Source organism: Podarcis raffonei, chromosome 12 (genome assembly GCF_027172205.1).
Source record: "Podarcis raffonei isolate rPodRaf1 chromosome 12, rPodRaf1.pri, whole genome shotgun sequence".
In the NCBI taxonomy this organism is placed as follows: domain Eukaryota; kingdom Metazoa; phylum Chordata; class Lepidosauria; order Squamata; family Lacertidae; genus Podarcis; species Podarcis raffonei.
The window spans coordinates 8,774,024-8,790,407 of record NC_070613.1 but is presented as its reverse complement, the minus strand read 5'-3'; the positions used below and the strand labels follow the sequence as shown (position 1 = coordinate 8,790,407).

Genomic DNA, 16,384 nt, shown 5'->3' with positions numbered 1-16,384 from the left:
GGGTTGCGAACGTGCATCCTGCATGGATCGCGTTCGCAACCCGAGCGTCCACTGTATAATGAAGGCACCAGGCGAACTTCCCTGTGGGGAGCATTCCATAGATGGGGAGCCACTGCAGGGAAGGCCCTGTTGTCACCCTCTGGACCTCGCGAGGAGGAGGCACGTGAACAAGGACCTCAGAAGATAATCTCAGGGTCCGAGTTGAACTAAAAATCTCTGCAGCTGAACAAGAAAAGAAATCTGAGAAATTTGAGAATGTGATGAAAGAGATACATGGCGATTTGAAGGAAAAGGAAGGAGGAGCTATAATGCCACAGATGATTAAGGAGAGCCAGAGGCTGGTTAAGATGGATACAAAGGAAAATTAGATCAGGATGATGAAAATCTGGTTTGAATTGAAGAATGGAGAATGGAGAGATCTCCTTATGTGGAGATCTGAAGACCTATGGAATACAAACCTGGCTAAAGTGGAAACTGGAGCTTTTGGGACATTTGGACTTAAGAGAAGCAAGAAACAAGATTTTGGCTCCACTTTTAAATATGGAGGCCTGGCTGGAAGAAATATGGACCTTATTGGGACAGAGCTTCTTCGAGATTTGGTGTTTAATATAAAGGACTATAAAAAAAACCGGCAGAGAGGAATTGAGAGAGAATTAAGAGCCTCGGACGTGAGGTCGCCAGGCTGACTGCAGATGGACTGATGGACTTTTGTTGGGGTTCGAAACCGGGAAAGGGGGTGGTGGGGCTTTGGGAATCCAAAGGGTGTACAACTATATTCTGTTTCATTTAATTTTATTTTGCCAATAACATAAAAATGGGGAATTCGGGGAAGGGAATTGGGGTCGACCTTAGAAAAAGATTTTTAAGAATAAGTACTGATGTATAAAGATTGAGGCTTATAAGTTAAAATTGGTTAACTAAAATGAATTAAAGAAAATAAGGTAAAGTTTGGGGACAAGAACTTGCTGAGCTAAAAATTGGAACTGGAATACAAGAAGGGGAGGTGTGGGGAAGTCAAGGAAATTGGTTATTGATAGTAAGGAATGTAAATTTTATGTGTTTTTTTGTTTTTTCTTTATTTTTTGAAAATTTCAATAAATATTTATTAAAAAAAAAAGATAATCTCAGGGTCCGGGTAGGTTCATATGGGAAGAGGCGGTTCTTGAGGTATTGCGGTCCTGTTTGAAGTGTGCATGGCAATGTTTGGCGAGCATCACCAGCTTTCCTTCTCTGAAATGGGTACATATATATATATTTGACGTACCCACAACAGTGTCATAGATTTCCAGATTTGCCCTGGGGGCCAAAAATGTTGTGGACCCCTGCTCTCAAGCAATGTTTCTCCAGATGTTATTGACTACAGCTCCTATTGTCCCCAGCCAGTGTGACCAATGGTCAGGGATGATGTGCGTTATAGTCCAAAACATTTGGAAGCCATGAGGTTTGGGTTGCAATAAAAGCGCAATATAAATGCAAAGCTTTACTATTGTTTTGGCGATAGTTGTATTAGAATAAATGATGCTGAAGACCAGGGCTACGTCACTGGGTCTAATGCACCTCTTTCTCTTCATGCAGTCCCCCCTTTAGCCAAGCACCTATTTCAAGAAGGGACAAAGACAGCCTTGATTGCCTAGGTAAGTTCCTCTGAACCAGCATTGTATACTGTCACCGAGAGAGGTCTCTAGGGATGTACAGAGGCAGCAATTTCCACCCCATTCTACGTTGGTTGCAATCAGTGCTGTTTCTGTTCCATTGCAGTTTGGCTTCTGCCAAAGCTATGTCACTTACTGGCTAGCTGCTGCGGCCAAAACGAATGCAATTAATCACATAATTAACTCCATTGCATTTCAGTGGAGGGGAAACATCAGGACAATTCAGAAAATGTTATAATTTCTTGGGAAGGGAGTTGTTATTTTGTTGTTTTTGTTTTAACTATTTTTATTTTTGCTTGTATTTTTGTCTTGTGAACCGCCCTGAGATCTGGTGACGAAGGGTGGTAAATAAATCTCATTGTTAAAATGCAACATTTACGGACCAAAAAAAAAAAAAAAAAGCGACAGCGAGTGCTGCTTATGTTTACTTGTGTTCCTGACCTCAGGCAAACATGCAAATTGTGGAAATTTCTGCTCCTGTTTCCATTTGCAACATCCCTGGAGATACCCTGAGAATCTCATGAGACTATTGAAGGCTAGACTGACTCCAAGTGAGAAGTCCTTGAGTGCAATGATGCCATTCCATGTTTTTCCTTTGAAAGTCTGTTCTCTTATATCCCTGCCTGATCCTTGAAGTCTTGCATGCTCAGCTCATATCCGCCAGTTCCGTTTTGTTGGCACAGTTTTGTGGAACCTGCTCCCTGCTGAACTTTAGGCCCATACTGAAGAATCATTTCTGATTCTGGAGTTAGGTTTTATCTCTGTTGTATTTGTTCATCTTACTGTGCACTGCTTATAAAGGTAAAGGTAAACGGACCCCTGACCATTAGGTCCAGTCGTGGCCGACTCTGGGGTTGCGGCGCTCATCTCGCTTTATTGGCCGAGGGAGCCGGCGTACAGCTTCTGGGTCATGTGGCCAGCATGACTAAGCCGCTTCTGGCGAACCAGAGCAGCACACGGAAACGCCGTTTACCTTCCCGCTGGAGTGGTACCTATTTATCTACTTGCACTTTTGACATGCTTTTGAACTGCTAGGTGGGCAGGAGCAGGGACCGAGCAACAGGAACTCACCCTGTCGTGGGGATCTGAACCGCCGACCTTCTGATCGGCAAGTCCTAGGCTCTGTGGTTTAACCCACAGCGCCATCCAGCAGTATGCAAAGTGCCCACGTAGATAGATAACAAAATTACCTGAGGACTAGAACCCTGAGAGGCCAGAGGGATGGAGCTATGGCAAAAATCAGGCAATTGCACTGCTGGGCAAGCATACCCAGACAACAGGCATTTTGGAAGATTGAGAACTTTAAAATCGCACATGTTAACACACAGAGCTCTAGTTTGAGAAGCCTTTGCTTGAGCGCACATGTGCAGCTGGTGAAATCACGGAAAATTTCATCATTGCTGCATCATAGTGACCTCTGCTATTAAAAAATGAATGCGTGGCAGGGGGCCCAGAGGATGAAAAGACAATGTTTGGCTTGCGGAGGTGCTGCTGGGCTGAGGCATGGAAGTCGAGCGTCAAATAAGGCCAAGGGATCCTGTGAAGTTTTAATATGCCCCCTGGGTCGCAGCGCTCAAATTTCCCTTTAAAAGCCCGTTCGTCAGATCCTCAAGGATGTGGCTGGCTTTGTGGGCCCCTCCCTGGCTTGCTGTTCACGCTGATTGTGCGACCATCGCTACATGCTCTGCTTCTAGAAGGGGGGGGGATAGGGTGGGAGGAAAGCCCCCCTGGCTCTAAAGCAGGGTTTCCCAAACTTGGGTCTCCAGCTGTTTTTGGACTACAATTCCCATCATCCCTGACCCCTGATTTTGCAAGCTCAGGATGATGGGAGTTGTAGTCCAAAAACAGCTGGACCTCCAAGTTTGGGAAACCCGACTCTAAAGGGGTAACCGTTGAGTAGTGGCTTTGCGAGGTCGGTGAGTGGAGGATTTTTGACTGAGTTAAAAGTGCGGCAATGGAAAATTGGGCAGCGGAAGACGGCGAACCTAGAGATAAACTTTTTGCAACAATATACCTTTGAGATTTATGCTGTGCCAGCAGATAGCCCTTGAGTTGCATCCGTTTTGGTGATCTGTAATTTGCATATATATGCCAAATTATTATTTTTCAGCAAGCACACACACATTCCTTGCTTTCATTTGAACCATCCGCCATGTCTCAGAGAGGCAGCTGGCTACCATTGCAACATTCTTGCACCAATTAAATGTGGCACGTAGAAGGTGGAATTTGAGTTAAGGGTGAAGCCACACTTCCCCCAGTTTTTTCCACAGATCTATTTTCCTCGAGGGGCTCGCGTGTAATTTCTTAGCCCTTTCCCCTCTTGACAAAAGCGGCTTGGAGGAGCAGCAGCAGCAACAACAAAATCTGCAAAAAGAATCCGGAGACCCTGTCTGCACCTTACGTTTAAATCACTATGATGCCACTATAATGGGCGTGGTTTGCCCCAAAGCATCCTGGGAGGTGTGGCTTGTTATGGGTGCCAAGAGAGAAAAAATCTGGTAACCTTACGCTAAGAGATCCCTGTTCCCCTCACAGAGCTACAATTCCCAGACTTCCCTAGGAAGAGGGATCAACAACTCTGGGAACTGTAGTTCTGTGAGGCGAATAGGGATCTCTTAACAACTCTCAGCACCCTTAACAAACTACAATTCCCAGAATCCTTTGGGGGAAACCATAGTTGCTTAAAGCGGTATGCTTTAAATGCAAGGTGCAGCTGTGGCCATGGTTTGTTGTTCTGCACTTAGTTCAACCCAAAACATAATCAAATATCTCAACGTGACCGTGTACAATCTTAACGTAAGTGCTGCCATCTTGGATTTTATTATGCAAGAGTGTTGCGGGCAAAGCAGGGGGAGAGGAACTGGATGTAAGTGTCATTTCTGTACTTTTGCCAGATTTTGACATCCCGTTTTGCGAGAGATTCGGCAAGGGAGGGACTTTTCCAAGGCAGTATCACCTGTCCCAGAGCCGCAAGGACTACAATGACGGTAAGGCTGGTTAAATCGGTGGGTTTTTGAGGGGAAGGGTGCAGAGGGCAGCTTGGTGGGTGCCTTGGGCAGGAACTGGGAACTGGAATTGGGCTTGTTGCAGCTGCGTTGAGCACACTGGCTCCCGAGCTCTGGAGAGAGGTGCTGTTCAGGGTGGGGCCCCTATAAGGTAGGCACCATATAATAGCTTTCCTTCCCCGACATGGTGACAATGTGAGTAGACCACATGTCTCCAGGTGGTGGGCCCTGGCTGATCCGCACTAGGAAAGGCCTGTAGCTGAGTGCATGAGCACATCCTTCCATACAACCGGTGCTTTTTTTCTGGAGGGACGCAGGGATACGTATACGCCTAAACATTCTGTGAATCTTTGAACTTTTGTCCATTTACTGTACTTATTTCCCCCCATTTGAACTATAAAATGGTGATTTTTCTTGACTCGAAATGAGAGAGTACCCATAAACATTTTTAAAGAAAAAAAGCCCTGCATATAACACCATATAAGACCACATTACACTGGTCCTGAAAGACCTGCATTGGCTCCCAGTACATTTCCGAGCACAATTCAAAGTGTTGGTGCTGACCTTTAAAGCCCTAAATGGCCTCGGCCCAGTAGACCTGAAGGAGTGTCTCCACCCCCATCGTTAAGCCCAGACACTGAGGTCCAGCTCTGACTGCCTTTTGGCGACTCCCTCCCTGCGAGAAGTGAGGTTACAGGGAACCAGGCAGAGGGCCTTCTCGGTAGTGGCGCCCGCCCTGTGGAATGCCCTCCCACCAGATGTCAAGGAAATAAACACCAACTGACTTTTAGAAGACATCTGAAGGCAGCCTTGTTTAGGGAAGCTTTTAATGTTTGATGTTTTATTTTGTTCTTAATATTCTCAATATTCTGTTGGGAGCCTCCCAGAGTGGGTATAGTAAAGGTAAAGGGACCCCTGACCATTAGGTCCAGTCGTGGCCGACTCTTGGGTTGCGGCGCTCATCTCGCTTTATTGGCTGAGGGAGCCGGCGTACAGCTTCCAGGTCATGTGGCCAGCATGACTAAGCCGCTTCTGGCGAACCAGAGCAGCGCACGGAAATGCCATTTTCCTTCCCGCTGGAGCGGTACCTATTTATCTACTTGCACTTTGAGGTGCTTTCGAACTGCTAGGTTGGCAGGAGCAGGGACCAAGCAAGGGGAGCTCACCCCATTGCGGGGATTCGAACCGCCGACCTTCTGATCGGCAAGTCCTAGGCTCTGTGGTTTAACCCACAGCGCCACCCAATCATCATCATCATCATCATCATCATCTGCATGCAAACGGGCCCAGGTGTCGGTTCCTAGCATTTTGAGGTAGAAGTGGAAGAGTCACCCTCCCAGAAACCCTGGAGAGCTGCTGCCAGTCTGTGTAGACAATACTGAGACTAGATGGGCTGGTGGTCTGACTCGGTGTAAGGCAGCTTCCTCACTGATGCAGAGCTCGGCATGCATTCGCAGCACACTGTACCCGCTCGCAGCTTCACTTAATTCTGGTCAGACCTCACCTGGAGTACTGTGTCCAGTTCTGGGCACCACAGTTCAAGAAGGACACTGACAAACTGGAACGTGTCCAGAGGAGGGCAACCAAAATGGTCAAAGGCCTGGAAACGATGCCTTATGAGGAACGGCTAAGGGAGCTGGGCATGTTTAGCCTGGAGAAGAGGAGGTTAAGGGGTGATATGATAGCCATGTTCAAATATATAAAAGGATGTCATATAGAGGAAGGAGAAAGGTTGTTTTCTGCTGCTCCAGAGAAGCGGACACGGCGCAATGGATCCAAACTACAAGAAAGAAGATTCCACCTAAACATTAGGAAGAACTTCCTGACAGTAAGAGCTGTTTGACAGTGGAATTTGCTGCCAAGGAGTGTGGTGGAGTCTCCTTCTTTGGAGGTCTTTAAGCAGAGGCTTGACAACCATATGTCAGGAGTGCTCTGATGGTGTTTCCTGCTTGGCAGGGGGTTGGACTCGATGGCCCTTGTGGTCTATTCCAACTCTATGATTCTAATTCCCTTCTCCCACCCCAAAAGGCCGGAGAACCTTCCCCAGGAGTTACGCGCCGCCGGAGAACCTCTTCCAGATCATGCCGTCCAGCAGGACGAAAAGCTTCAACGGAGACAACAAGCTTGTCACCTTGCGGTACGAGGAACGTGGGGGAAACAAGTGGTGGCACAACTGCGACAAGATATTCCAAGGATTCGGCTCCTCTCCAGCCAAGACGAGGAACAGTAAGTCATCTCCCAGCGAAGGGGCTGTTGCGGGTGTGGGCCGGGAAGGACCTTCCCTACTCCAGGGTTTCCCAAACTTCAATCTCCAGCTGTTGCTGGACTACAACTCCCATCATCCTTAGCTAGCAGTGGTCAGGGATGATGGGAATTGTAGTCCAAAACAACAGCAACTGGAAACCCAAGTTTGCGAAACCCTGCCTTGCCTTCTCATCGGCAAAACTGAATGCCGACTTGAATAACCAACGCTTGGCCTGCGGAGAAATCAGGGCGTAGCTTGCAGGAAGCCTGGTTATTTATTTATTATTATTTGTTCCTTGAATTTGCACGCTGCAAACTTTCCAAGGAAAAAGCCAATGAATGTTCTGTTGCAGTAATGATGAGATACTCAACCATTTCGAAGCATAGCATGGCAACCCAGCAAATGACTCTCATTTTGATTACTTGGCCTGCTAGAACATTTTAAAGTCCCCGTCGAGCAAACTGTCAATCATTTGAACCTATCAGTTCATGACAAATAGGATAAACATTCCAATGCAAGTGCATAATGTAGGGAACATTCCAAGGCAATCACATTTAAAGGCTGTTCAGATTGTGAAGATCTTTCGTGCCTGTTGTGGTGGGTGAACGTGATCTGTAGGGGGCTCTGCATTTTGCCAACTTCACAGAAACTTAGTGCTCCCACAGAGATGTAACATAGAGCAGACCTGCATTTTGCCAGCAAAGAGGGTTTTGTTTTGTCTTGTTGTTAAATTCAAAAAGCAAAGCGAGGTGGCCTTGAAGGGATTGCTTCACTGGAAAGGAACCTGGTGCCTTTCAGATGTTGTTGAACTGCAGCTCCCATCATCCCTCATCATTTGTCCCAGTGGCTGGGGTTGATGGGAGTCGGAGTCCCAACAATATCTGGAGGGCCATGGGTTTCCAACCCATGCGTTGGTGAGTTTGCTGGAAACCTTCCATTGGTAATACTTGGCTAGAGGGATCCACCAGTTGTCACAGAGAACAAAAAAGGCCCTGTGAACTCCTGGGGCGGCTGAATGCACCCCATCTATTGTTGTTGTTTAGTCGTTTAGTCATGTCCGACTTTTCATGACCCCATGGACCAGAGCACACCAAGCACTCCTGTCTTCCACTGCCTCCCGCAGCTTGGTCAAACTCATGCTGGTAGCTTTGAGAACACTGTCCAACCATCTTGTCCTCTGTCACCCCCTTCTCCTTGTGCCCTCCATCTTTCCCAGCATCAGGGTCTTTTCCAGGGAGTCTTCTCTTCTCATGAGGTGGCCAAAGTATTGGAGCCTCAGCTTCAGGATCTGTCCTTCCAGTGAGCACTCAGGGCTGATTTTCTTCAGAATGGATGCGTTTGATCTTCTTGCAGTCCATGGGACTCTCAAGAGTCTCCTCCAGCACCAGAATTCAAAAGCATCCATTCTTCGGCGATCAGCCTTCTTTATGGTCCAGCTTTCACTTCCATACATCACTACTGGGAAAACCATGGCTTTAACTATACGGACCCATCTATGGTGAACCGTTAAAGGACTCCAGAACCCTTTAGGTCTGACTGTTTTTGGAAGAGATTGCAGTAACAGGAGCGTTGTCAAGCGCCAGGCAGGCCGCAGCTGTGTTTGTCTTGGAGAGTCACCAGTTGCACAGTGTATGAAATATCAGGCTTGGAATCATAATTGCGGCTTCACAGACCCCCTGGAGTCAGAAAGGCTACAGCAATGCCACCCTGCCAAAGTTTTTGACAATTCAGGAACAGGGTTTCCCCCCCTGAATTAAAACTGGGGGCCTGCTTCCCTCTTGCGCTCAGAAAGAGGCGGGTATCTTCTGGTTTTTGAAATGAAAACTGGTGTTCTGAAGGTGCCATCATATTCCGTGCAAGTGGAAAAAATGCAGACGTTGCAACTCTTTGACATGGCGATGGCTGCACTGGTGTGGAGACCAAGGTGGTCTCAAGCCTTTCTCCCCACCCCTCCCTGACTGGTTTCTGTCTCCCTTGTAGCGCTGCAGGCCCCAGTGAACTGGAGACTTGGGAAGCTGCTGGGCCGAGGTGCCTTCGGGGAGGTCTACCTTTGCTACGACGTCGACACTGGCCGGGAGCTGTCTGTAAAGCAGGTGCCCTTTGACCCTGACAGCCAAGAGACAAGTAAAGTGAGTGTGTGGACCAGATAAGATGCAGTGCGAACTCTCCCCTCTGCCCAAATTAACTTGTATGTGTTTGTGTGTGTTCCTTTATGGGGCAGGGAGGTCTGGAGGGGGCAATAAGGGGTCATAAGCAATTGAGAAGGATCTGGGATATTGACGAGGAAGCGCAGAAAGATAGCGCACCCTGGTTCTTTGCGCTTGCTTTTGCAGAGAAAAGTCGAGGATAGATGTGTCCATCCATGATTGTTAGACATGGCAGCTTAATAGAGGAGGAGTTGTTTTATTGTGTATTGTGTTTTATTTGTATTTTTCCGCTGCGAAGCACCCTCAGATCTTTGCATGAAGGGCCGTTTATGAAAATCTCACTACAGTCCTACCTTGGTTCTCAAACTTAATCTGTTCCGGAAGTCTGTTCAACTCCCGAAACCGTTCGAAAACCAAGGTGCGGCTTCCGATTGGCTGCAGGAGCTTCCTGCACTCAAGTGGAAGCCGCGTTGGACATTCAGTTTCCAAAAAATGTCTGCAAACCGGAACACTTACTTCTGGGTTTGAGGTGTTTGAGAGCCGATTTGTTCGGGAGCCAAGCCATTCGAGTACCAAGGTATCACTGCACAGGCAGGGAACGCTATAGGTGCGTCCGATATGTGTGTGACCGTGCGCATCACGCCGGCCCCGGAAGTGACCCGAAAATGTCACAAAAAAGGGGCGGAATGGGATGTGGTGGCCTTGCAAGGGCCCCACTGGCATTGGTCTGCAATGTTATTCCTGTGCAAATTGGCCATTGCCAATAATAATAATAATAATAATAATAATAATAATAATAATAATACAGCCTTACTTTGGGTTACAGATGCTCAGGCTGTGCGTTTTTGGGTTACGGATGCGCCAAAACCCAGAAGTACCAGAACAGGTTACTTCCGGGTTTCAGCGCTCACGCATGCGCAGAAGCGCTAAATCGTGCTTTGCGCATGCGCAGAAGCACCAAATCACAACCCGCATGTGCGCAGATGCGGCGCTGCAGGATGTGGATGCTGTGGGTTGCGAACGTGCCTCCCGCATGGATCACATCCGCAACCCGAGCGCCCACCGTAATAATAATAATAACAACCAACAACAACAACAATAATAAAAACACCTTTGAAGCAATAGACCTCTCAACACCATGTGTTGGGGACAAACATGTTCTGCATGTGAGCTTCTCAGAGATACCTGGCTGTCCAGTGGTGGAAACCGGATGTTGAAGCAAAGTGGACCTTTTGGGTTTTCTCATCTGCATGATTCTCTTATTATTTTCTCCCCATCTGTTGGGGCTTCATATTGGGAGAAGGAAGCGATTGTGTGAATCCAGTTAGCACGGGGAAACCGTCTTCTATTTTTGGAAGCCCATGTCTGTTCCTTGCCGTGCTCCTTGCTGACATTTCAGAGACAGTCGGGGTTTGAAGGACATTAGGCCCAAACCTGCACGCCACCATCCGTGCCACACGCAACTAGCTATGCCCACAGCCCCTTCCTCTTCCACCTGCAGCTGCTTCTGTCTTCCTGCAGGAGGTGAATGCCTTGGAATGCGAGATCCAGCTGCTCAAAACCCTCCGCCACGAGCGGATCGTCCAGTATTACGGTTGCTTGCGGGACGCCGAGGAAAGAAAGCTGTCCATCTTTGTGGAATACATGCCAGGGGTAAGTCAGCCTGCTTTTGTTTTTGCAAAGGTCGTGGACTTCTTAATAACCCCAGAGCTCCCAAACTCCAAATTGTTGTCGACCTTCAGTGTCCCATGAGCAGACTTTGATCATATGGCTCCCTGAGCGAGGACAAAATCTGGTGCCTCTCCTTCATAGCTGTCAACGTTTCCCTTTTTTTAAAAGGGAAATTCCCTTATTCCGAATAGGATTCCTTGCAAGAAAAGGGAAAAAGCTGACAGCTATGCTCTCCCCTCTAAATACTGCTTATTTCTACAAGAATTCCTTTTGGCACAGTTGCTTTCGTTATGGGTCTGCCCAACAGGCTCACTGAAACTTCACATTATTTCAAAAAAACCAGAAGTTGTTGATATTATTTTGTGCCTCTTCAACTCGAAAAGGGAAGGGAATTTTCTGCACTGCCCTAAATCCGGCGCTCTCTGTGTTCCTCGTCTTCCTTCGACCAGCAAACCTTTTCTTGCAGCCCACGTGGACTGTGCCCCTGCTTCCCTGAAATAATTTTGAACGTACTCCTGTTTGGAGAAATGTTACATAGATATCAGAGCCTGACAGCTGATATAAACTCTGAAAAGAGAAGAGTCGGCAGAAGAAGACTGGAAAAAATTTAAGGACTATTTACAGAAATATTGTAAAATTAAGGAATGCTGAATGATGTTGGATTGAAATTGAGCGGTTTCTAGCTGTAATGTTATAAAGGAACATGGATGGAAAAAAAGGGTTTGGCTAGAAAATAAGGTGATATGATAAGCTGTAATGCTTTAAGTTAAGGATTTGCTGAACAAATAATCTGAAATGGAATACAAGAAGGGGAGGTATGAGGAGGTCAGAGAAATTTGTTATTGAAAAGTATGTTTTATAACTATATGTTTTTTTTGTTTTTTTGCTTGTTTTTTGTTTGTATAAAAATTGGAAACTTTAATAAATATCTTAAAAAAAAATAAACTCTGAAAAGATATAACATTTTATGCAGGCTGAGGTAGTTCAGTAGCCACTGATTGGCCAGTGTTCGTGATGTCATGGCCCCTTGCCTTCCTCAGTGGTTTCCCAAAGCAATTTTGCATCTATTTTGAAATGTTTTCAATATGCTTTCTTGGGAAAAGAAAACGCAGTTTGCACACCTATGTGTGTTAAATGCCAGTATGCTTCATTTAAGAAGTAGGAGGAATCTAGCTAGTATTTGGAATCCACAGTATTGTTCTGTGGTTTAAGGTAACTTTAAGACAATTTCCACATTAAAAAAAGCCATTTTTAATTGAGTACTGTATGTTCCCTTCCTCTTGGCATTTAAACTCTCTTTAGCAGAGGAAACCGCAGCAAAATATCCCCCTTTTTAGCAGGTGCAAGAAGGATCCTCCAGTCCTCTCAGCTAATAGTTCACTTCTCCATTGCATAAATGCCTGGCAGATAGCTCAGTTGGCTAGAGCGTGAGTGAATAACCCCAAGGTTGCAGGTTCGATCCCTGTATGGGACAGCTTGCATATGACCCCCGGGGTCCCTACAATTCTGTGATTCGAAATGTTGCTACTTATTTGATATGCAGCTTGCTTTTTGACCTGCCTCTCCAAAATGGCTCGCGCCATTAATAAAACGACACGGTTCCATTATCCAAAGTAGCCAACGGAGCCTTGTTTGTTCCCCCACGTTCTTTAGGGTTCCATCAAAGACCAGCTGAAAGCCTACGGAGCCCTGACCGAGAATGTGACCCGGAAATACACACGGCAGATCCTGCAAGGGGTTTTCTACCTGCACAGCAACATGATTGTACACAGAGATATCAAAGGTAGGTGGAGATCCCAGGGGGAATGTTCCGCTCGCTTAGGTGAGCTCGTTGACTGTAAGCAACAAATATGTTCAGTCCATTCAGCGCAGGCACATTTTGCATAAACCCCAAGGGCCCATTGCAGGCATAGGCAAACTTGGCCCTCCAGATGTTTTGGGACTACGACTCCCATCATCCTTGACCACTGGTCCTGTTAGCTAGGGATGATGGGAGTTGTAATCCCGAAACATCTGGAGGGCTGAGTTTGCCTATGCCTGGCCTATTGCAACCTTCAAGCATGCTCTCAGCAGGGAAAAGCAACACATAATACCACTGATCATGAGCCCAGAACCACCTCCAACTAGCTGAGTTAAGCTGATGTTAAGAAATGCCAGCAAAATTTCTGATTGTTGAAGGTGGGAGGAAAGACTCAGCCATGTAATGTTGCAAAAGCACTGGTTCCGGTACAAAGAAAGTTAAATATTTGTTCAGAACCCATGCATAAGGTTTGCTGTTGTCCTTCCTCCCCCAGTTTTAGTTGTACCTGTGAGTTTTCCGTTTTGTTTCTTTAGTTGGTCGGAAGTCACCTTGGGTCACTTTGGGCAAGATAAAGCAACTAACAGATTTAATTAACAACAACCACAATTTGTTGTTGTTGTTGTTTAGTCGTTTAGTTGTGTCCGACTCTTCGTGACCCCATGGACCAGAGCACGCCAGGCACTCCTGTCTTCCACTGCCTCCCACAGTTTGGTCAAACTCATGCTGGTAGCTTCGAGAACACTATCCAACCATCTCGTCCTCTGTCGTCCCCTTCTCCTTGTGCCCTCAGTCTTTCCCAACATCAGGGTCTTTTCCAGGGAGTCTTCTCTTCTCATGAGGTGGCCAAAGTATTGGAGCCTCAGCTTCACGATCTGTCCTTCCAGTGAGCACTCAGGGCTGATTTCCTTAAGAATGGAGAGGTTTGATCTTCTTGCAGTCCATGGGACTCTCAATAGTCTCCTCCAGCACCAGAATTCAAAAGCATCCATTCTTTGGCGATCAGCCTTTTTTATGGTCCAGCTCTCACTTCCATACAACACTACTGGGAAACCCATAGCTTTGATTATACGGGCCTTTGTTGGCAAGGTGATGTCTCCGCTTTTTCAGATGGAACAATAATGAACCCTAACATTTAAACAAGATATTCAACATTTTGTACAGAGCAAAACTGCTAGACCATTGATCCATCTAGCCCAGAGGATCCCCATTAGCTAAGTCCTGCAGACCTCCGGTTTTTCAAAAGCCAAGACATGGACCCCCTGCTTTTGAAAACATTGCTATCTCTGTGGTAGCTTTTGCTTTGTGAATGGTGCCACCATATCCTCCAACATGCTCTGCCACTAAGCTTCCATTTCAGAAATGGGCTCTTTTCTTATTTTCTTTAGGTGCCAACATATTGAGAGATTCTGCCGGGAACGTCAAACTCGGAGACTTTGGTGCCAGCAAACGCATTCAGACCATCTGTATGTCTGGAACAGGGATGAAGTCCGTCACGGGGACGCCATACTGGATGAGCCCCGAGGTGATCAGTGGAGAAGGATACGGAAGGAAAGCTGACGTGTGGTAAGATCTCAGTTAATCCCAGAAATGTGTTTCTGTTGTTGAGGCGGAAGGGTAGCGGTAGCAGAGTTATTGCTGGAATCTCCTAATGTATATAATTGTGAATGCCTTTTTATTTAGAGTATTGGCGTACCCTTTCAGGCAGATCTCACAAAGTGGTTTAAATAAGATTGTTACAACAATAAGTGCTGTATTTTTAAGAAAAGTTACAAATGAACAGAAATTAAATGGGACTCGCACTTATTGGTAATAGTCTTCAGTTTGCATGTGGTAGAAGATTTCCCAGTCTTCTCAACTTCCACCTTCCTTTTGGACAATGGATAAAACAGGCCGAATCACTTTCTATCAACCAGGTTTTCCTCACAGAGTTGTGAGGAAAAATCTGATAGGACCGCCTAAGGCATTTTGTATATTGATATAAATGCTATAAAAACCGTAATATGTGTGATTGATTGAGTTTTAAAATATATATATATTTAATTTAATTACAGTGGTACCTTGGGTTACATACGCTTCAGGTTACATACGCTTCAGGTTACACACTCCGCTAACCCAGAAATAGTGCTTCAGGTTAAGAACTTTGCTTCAGGATAAGTACAGAAATCAGGCTCTGGTGGCGCGGCGGCAGCAGGAGGCCCCATTAGCTAAAGTGGTGCTTCAGGTTAAGAACAGTTTCAGGTTAAGAACGGACCTCCGGAACGAATTAAGTACTTAACCCGAGGTACCACTGTATATTGTATTAACATGTTTGTGTTTACTGCCCTGGGCTCCATTGGATGCAAGATTGGATCGAAATGTAATAATCAATGAATTGTGAGGGTAAGAGAGCCTTTCTTCTTTCCTAATTCCTTCCTTCCCCTTGGCATCGTCTTGCAGGAGTGTTGGCTGCACCGTGGTGGAAATGCTGACCGAGAAGCCACCCTGGGCAGAATTTGAGGCCATGGCCGCCATTTTCAAGATCGCTACGCAGCCCACAAAGCCCCAGCTTCCAGATGGCGTCTCGGACTACTGCCGCAGCTTCCTCAAGTTGATCTTCGTGGAAGAGAAGCGAAGGCCCACGGCAGAAGACCTCCTGAGGCACCCGTTCGTGAGCTTTAGCCTCTAGCAGACCTTCCCATTATCGGGAGGGATAGGGAAAGGACCAAAGATTCACACCATCGCGGAGGACTGAGCAACAGGACCAAAACCGCAAACTTCCAGATCCAGCCTCAATTTCCTGTTTGGGTTACTGCCATATCTGCTGCGCTGCTGACAATCACGCCTTTTTGGACAGGCGGCGTCCATCTTGCAAGTCTCCAAAGTGTACTTGCAGCCATCTTGGCTTTGTGGGGGCTGATGGGTCACTGAGATGGAGGGATTTGGAGGAACTGAGGTGATGCTGGCAAGGAGGACATCTTGCCTTACGAACGCCAATGAATTATCTGCTTGCGTGACGTGTCCGTTAGCGTCTCACGGACTTGATCAGCTGCGAAAGAACAAAAAATGAAGGAAGTCTGGCAGCCTCTTGTCAGGAGACAAGCGCTGAAAGCCGCAAAATGGGCCGGGTGCTCTGTAGAACTAGCTTGTCACCTGGTTGGCAACCCTTAGAAAAAGCAGGCGCGGCCTAAAGCCAGTGGAAATAAATCCCCAGCACAAATGATCAAAGGCACATATCTACTTCTGTTTGAAAAAGGAGAAGCCATTACTAAGTCATAGAAGCAAAGAGTTCTGGTGCACATAGAACTGTCTTTGGCTTTTGGGAGCAGAAAGCAAAGAGGATTCCTTTGTATATTGGGTGGCAATTATAATCCTAAAGTTATCAAGTCAGGGATATGACTGTAAAAGTGATCGTGTCGAACAGGAAGCTATGGGAATTGTAGAACCTTATAAGATTCCCGCAAAGCTATCTTTTCCTTGGACCCAAAAAGAAGAAGCAGTTCTATCCAACCCACCTAGGAGAGAAATAATTGTTTAAAATCCCCAGAGATGGAGACCACAGCAGTCTGTCTCTGCAATATATTCCCTTGCCCAGAACCCTAAACAGGAGGTTGCTAATGAATCCACAAGCTGTCGCTTGGCTCTGCTTTGTGCAATTGTAAGGGGCCAGTTTACACGTTAAAGACCCCCGTCCCGCTTATTTGCAATGGAGGCTCTCAAAAAACATTTTCCTGAGATGGAAGTAATGTTTCAAAATGATTTACTACTAGAGCTGCAACATATGCAATGCAATCCTAGCCATTAGAAATAAGTTGTTCTAAATTCAATGGGAACCCCTTCCAGGCCACTGTGTGCAGGGTTGCAGCTTTTGTCAGATCAATTGGATT

At 46.5% G+C, this 16,384-nt stretch overlaps 1 protein-coding gene across 1 annotated transcript in view; it reads left to right on the top strand.

The window, feature by feature from the left end:
* LOC128424067 (mitogen-activated protein kinase kinase kinase 3-like) overlaps positions 1–15,883 on the top strand; it is a 64,515-nt gene extending 48,632 nt beyond the window's left edge. Inside the window, exons 9-16 of the mRNA XM_053409854.1 lie at positions 1,576–1,634; positions 4,547–4,639; positions 6,686–6,883; positions 8,883–9,031; positions 10,571–10,702; positions 12,374–12,503; positions 13,907–14,084; positions 14,958–15,883. Of these exons, the coding sequence (XP_053265829.1) occupies positions 1,576–1,634; positions 4,547–4,639; positions 6,686–6,883; positions 8,883–9,031; positions 10,571–10,702; positions 12,374–12,503; positions 13,907–14,084; positions 14,958–15,186 (1,168 nt within the window). The 3' untranslated portion in view covers positions 15,187–15,883. The remainder of the gene's footprint in view (positions 1–1,575; positions 1,635–4,546; positions 4,640–6,685; positions 6,884–8,882; positions 9,032–10,570; positions 10,703–12,373; positions 12,504–13,906; positions 14,085–14,957) is intronic.
* The last annotated feature ends 501 nt before the right edge of the window (positions 15,884–16,384 follow it).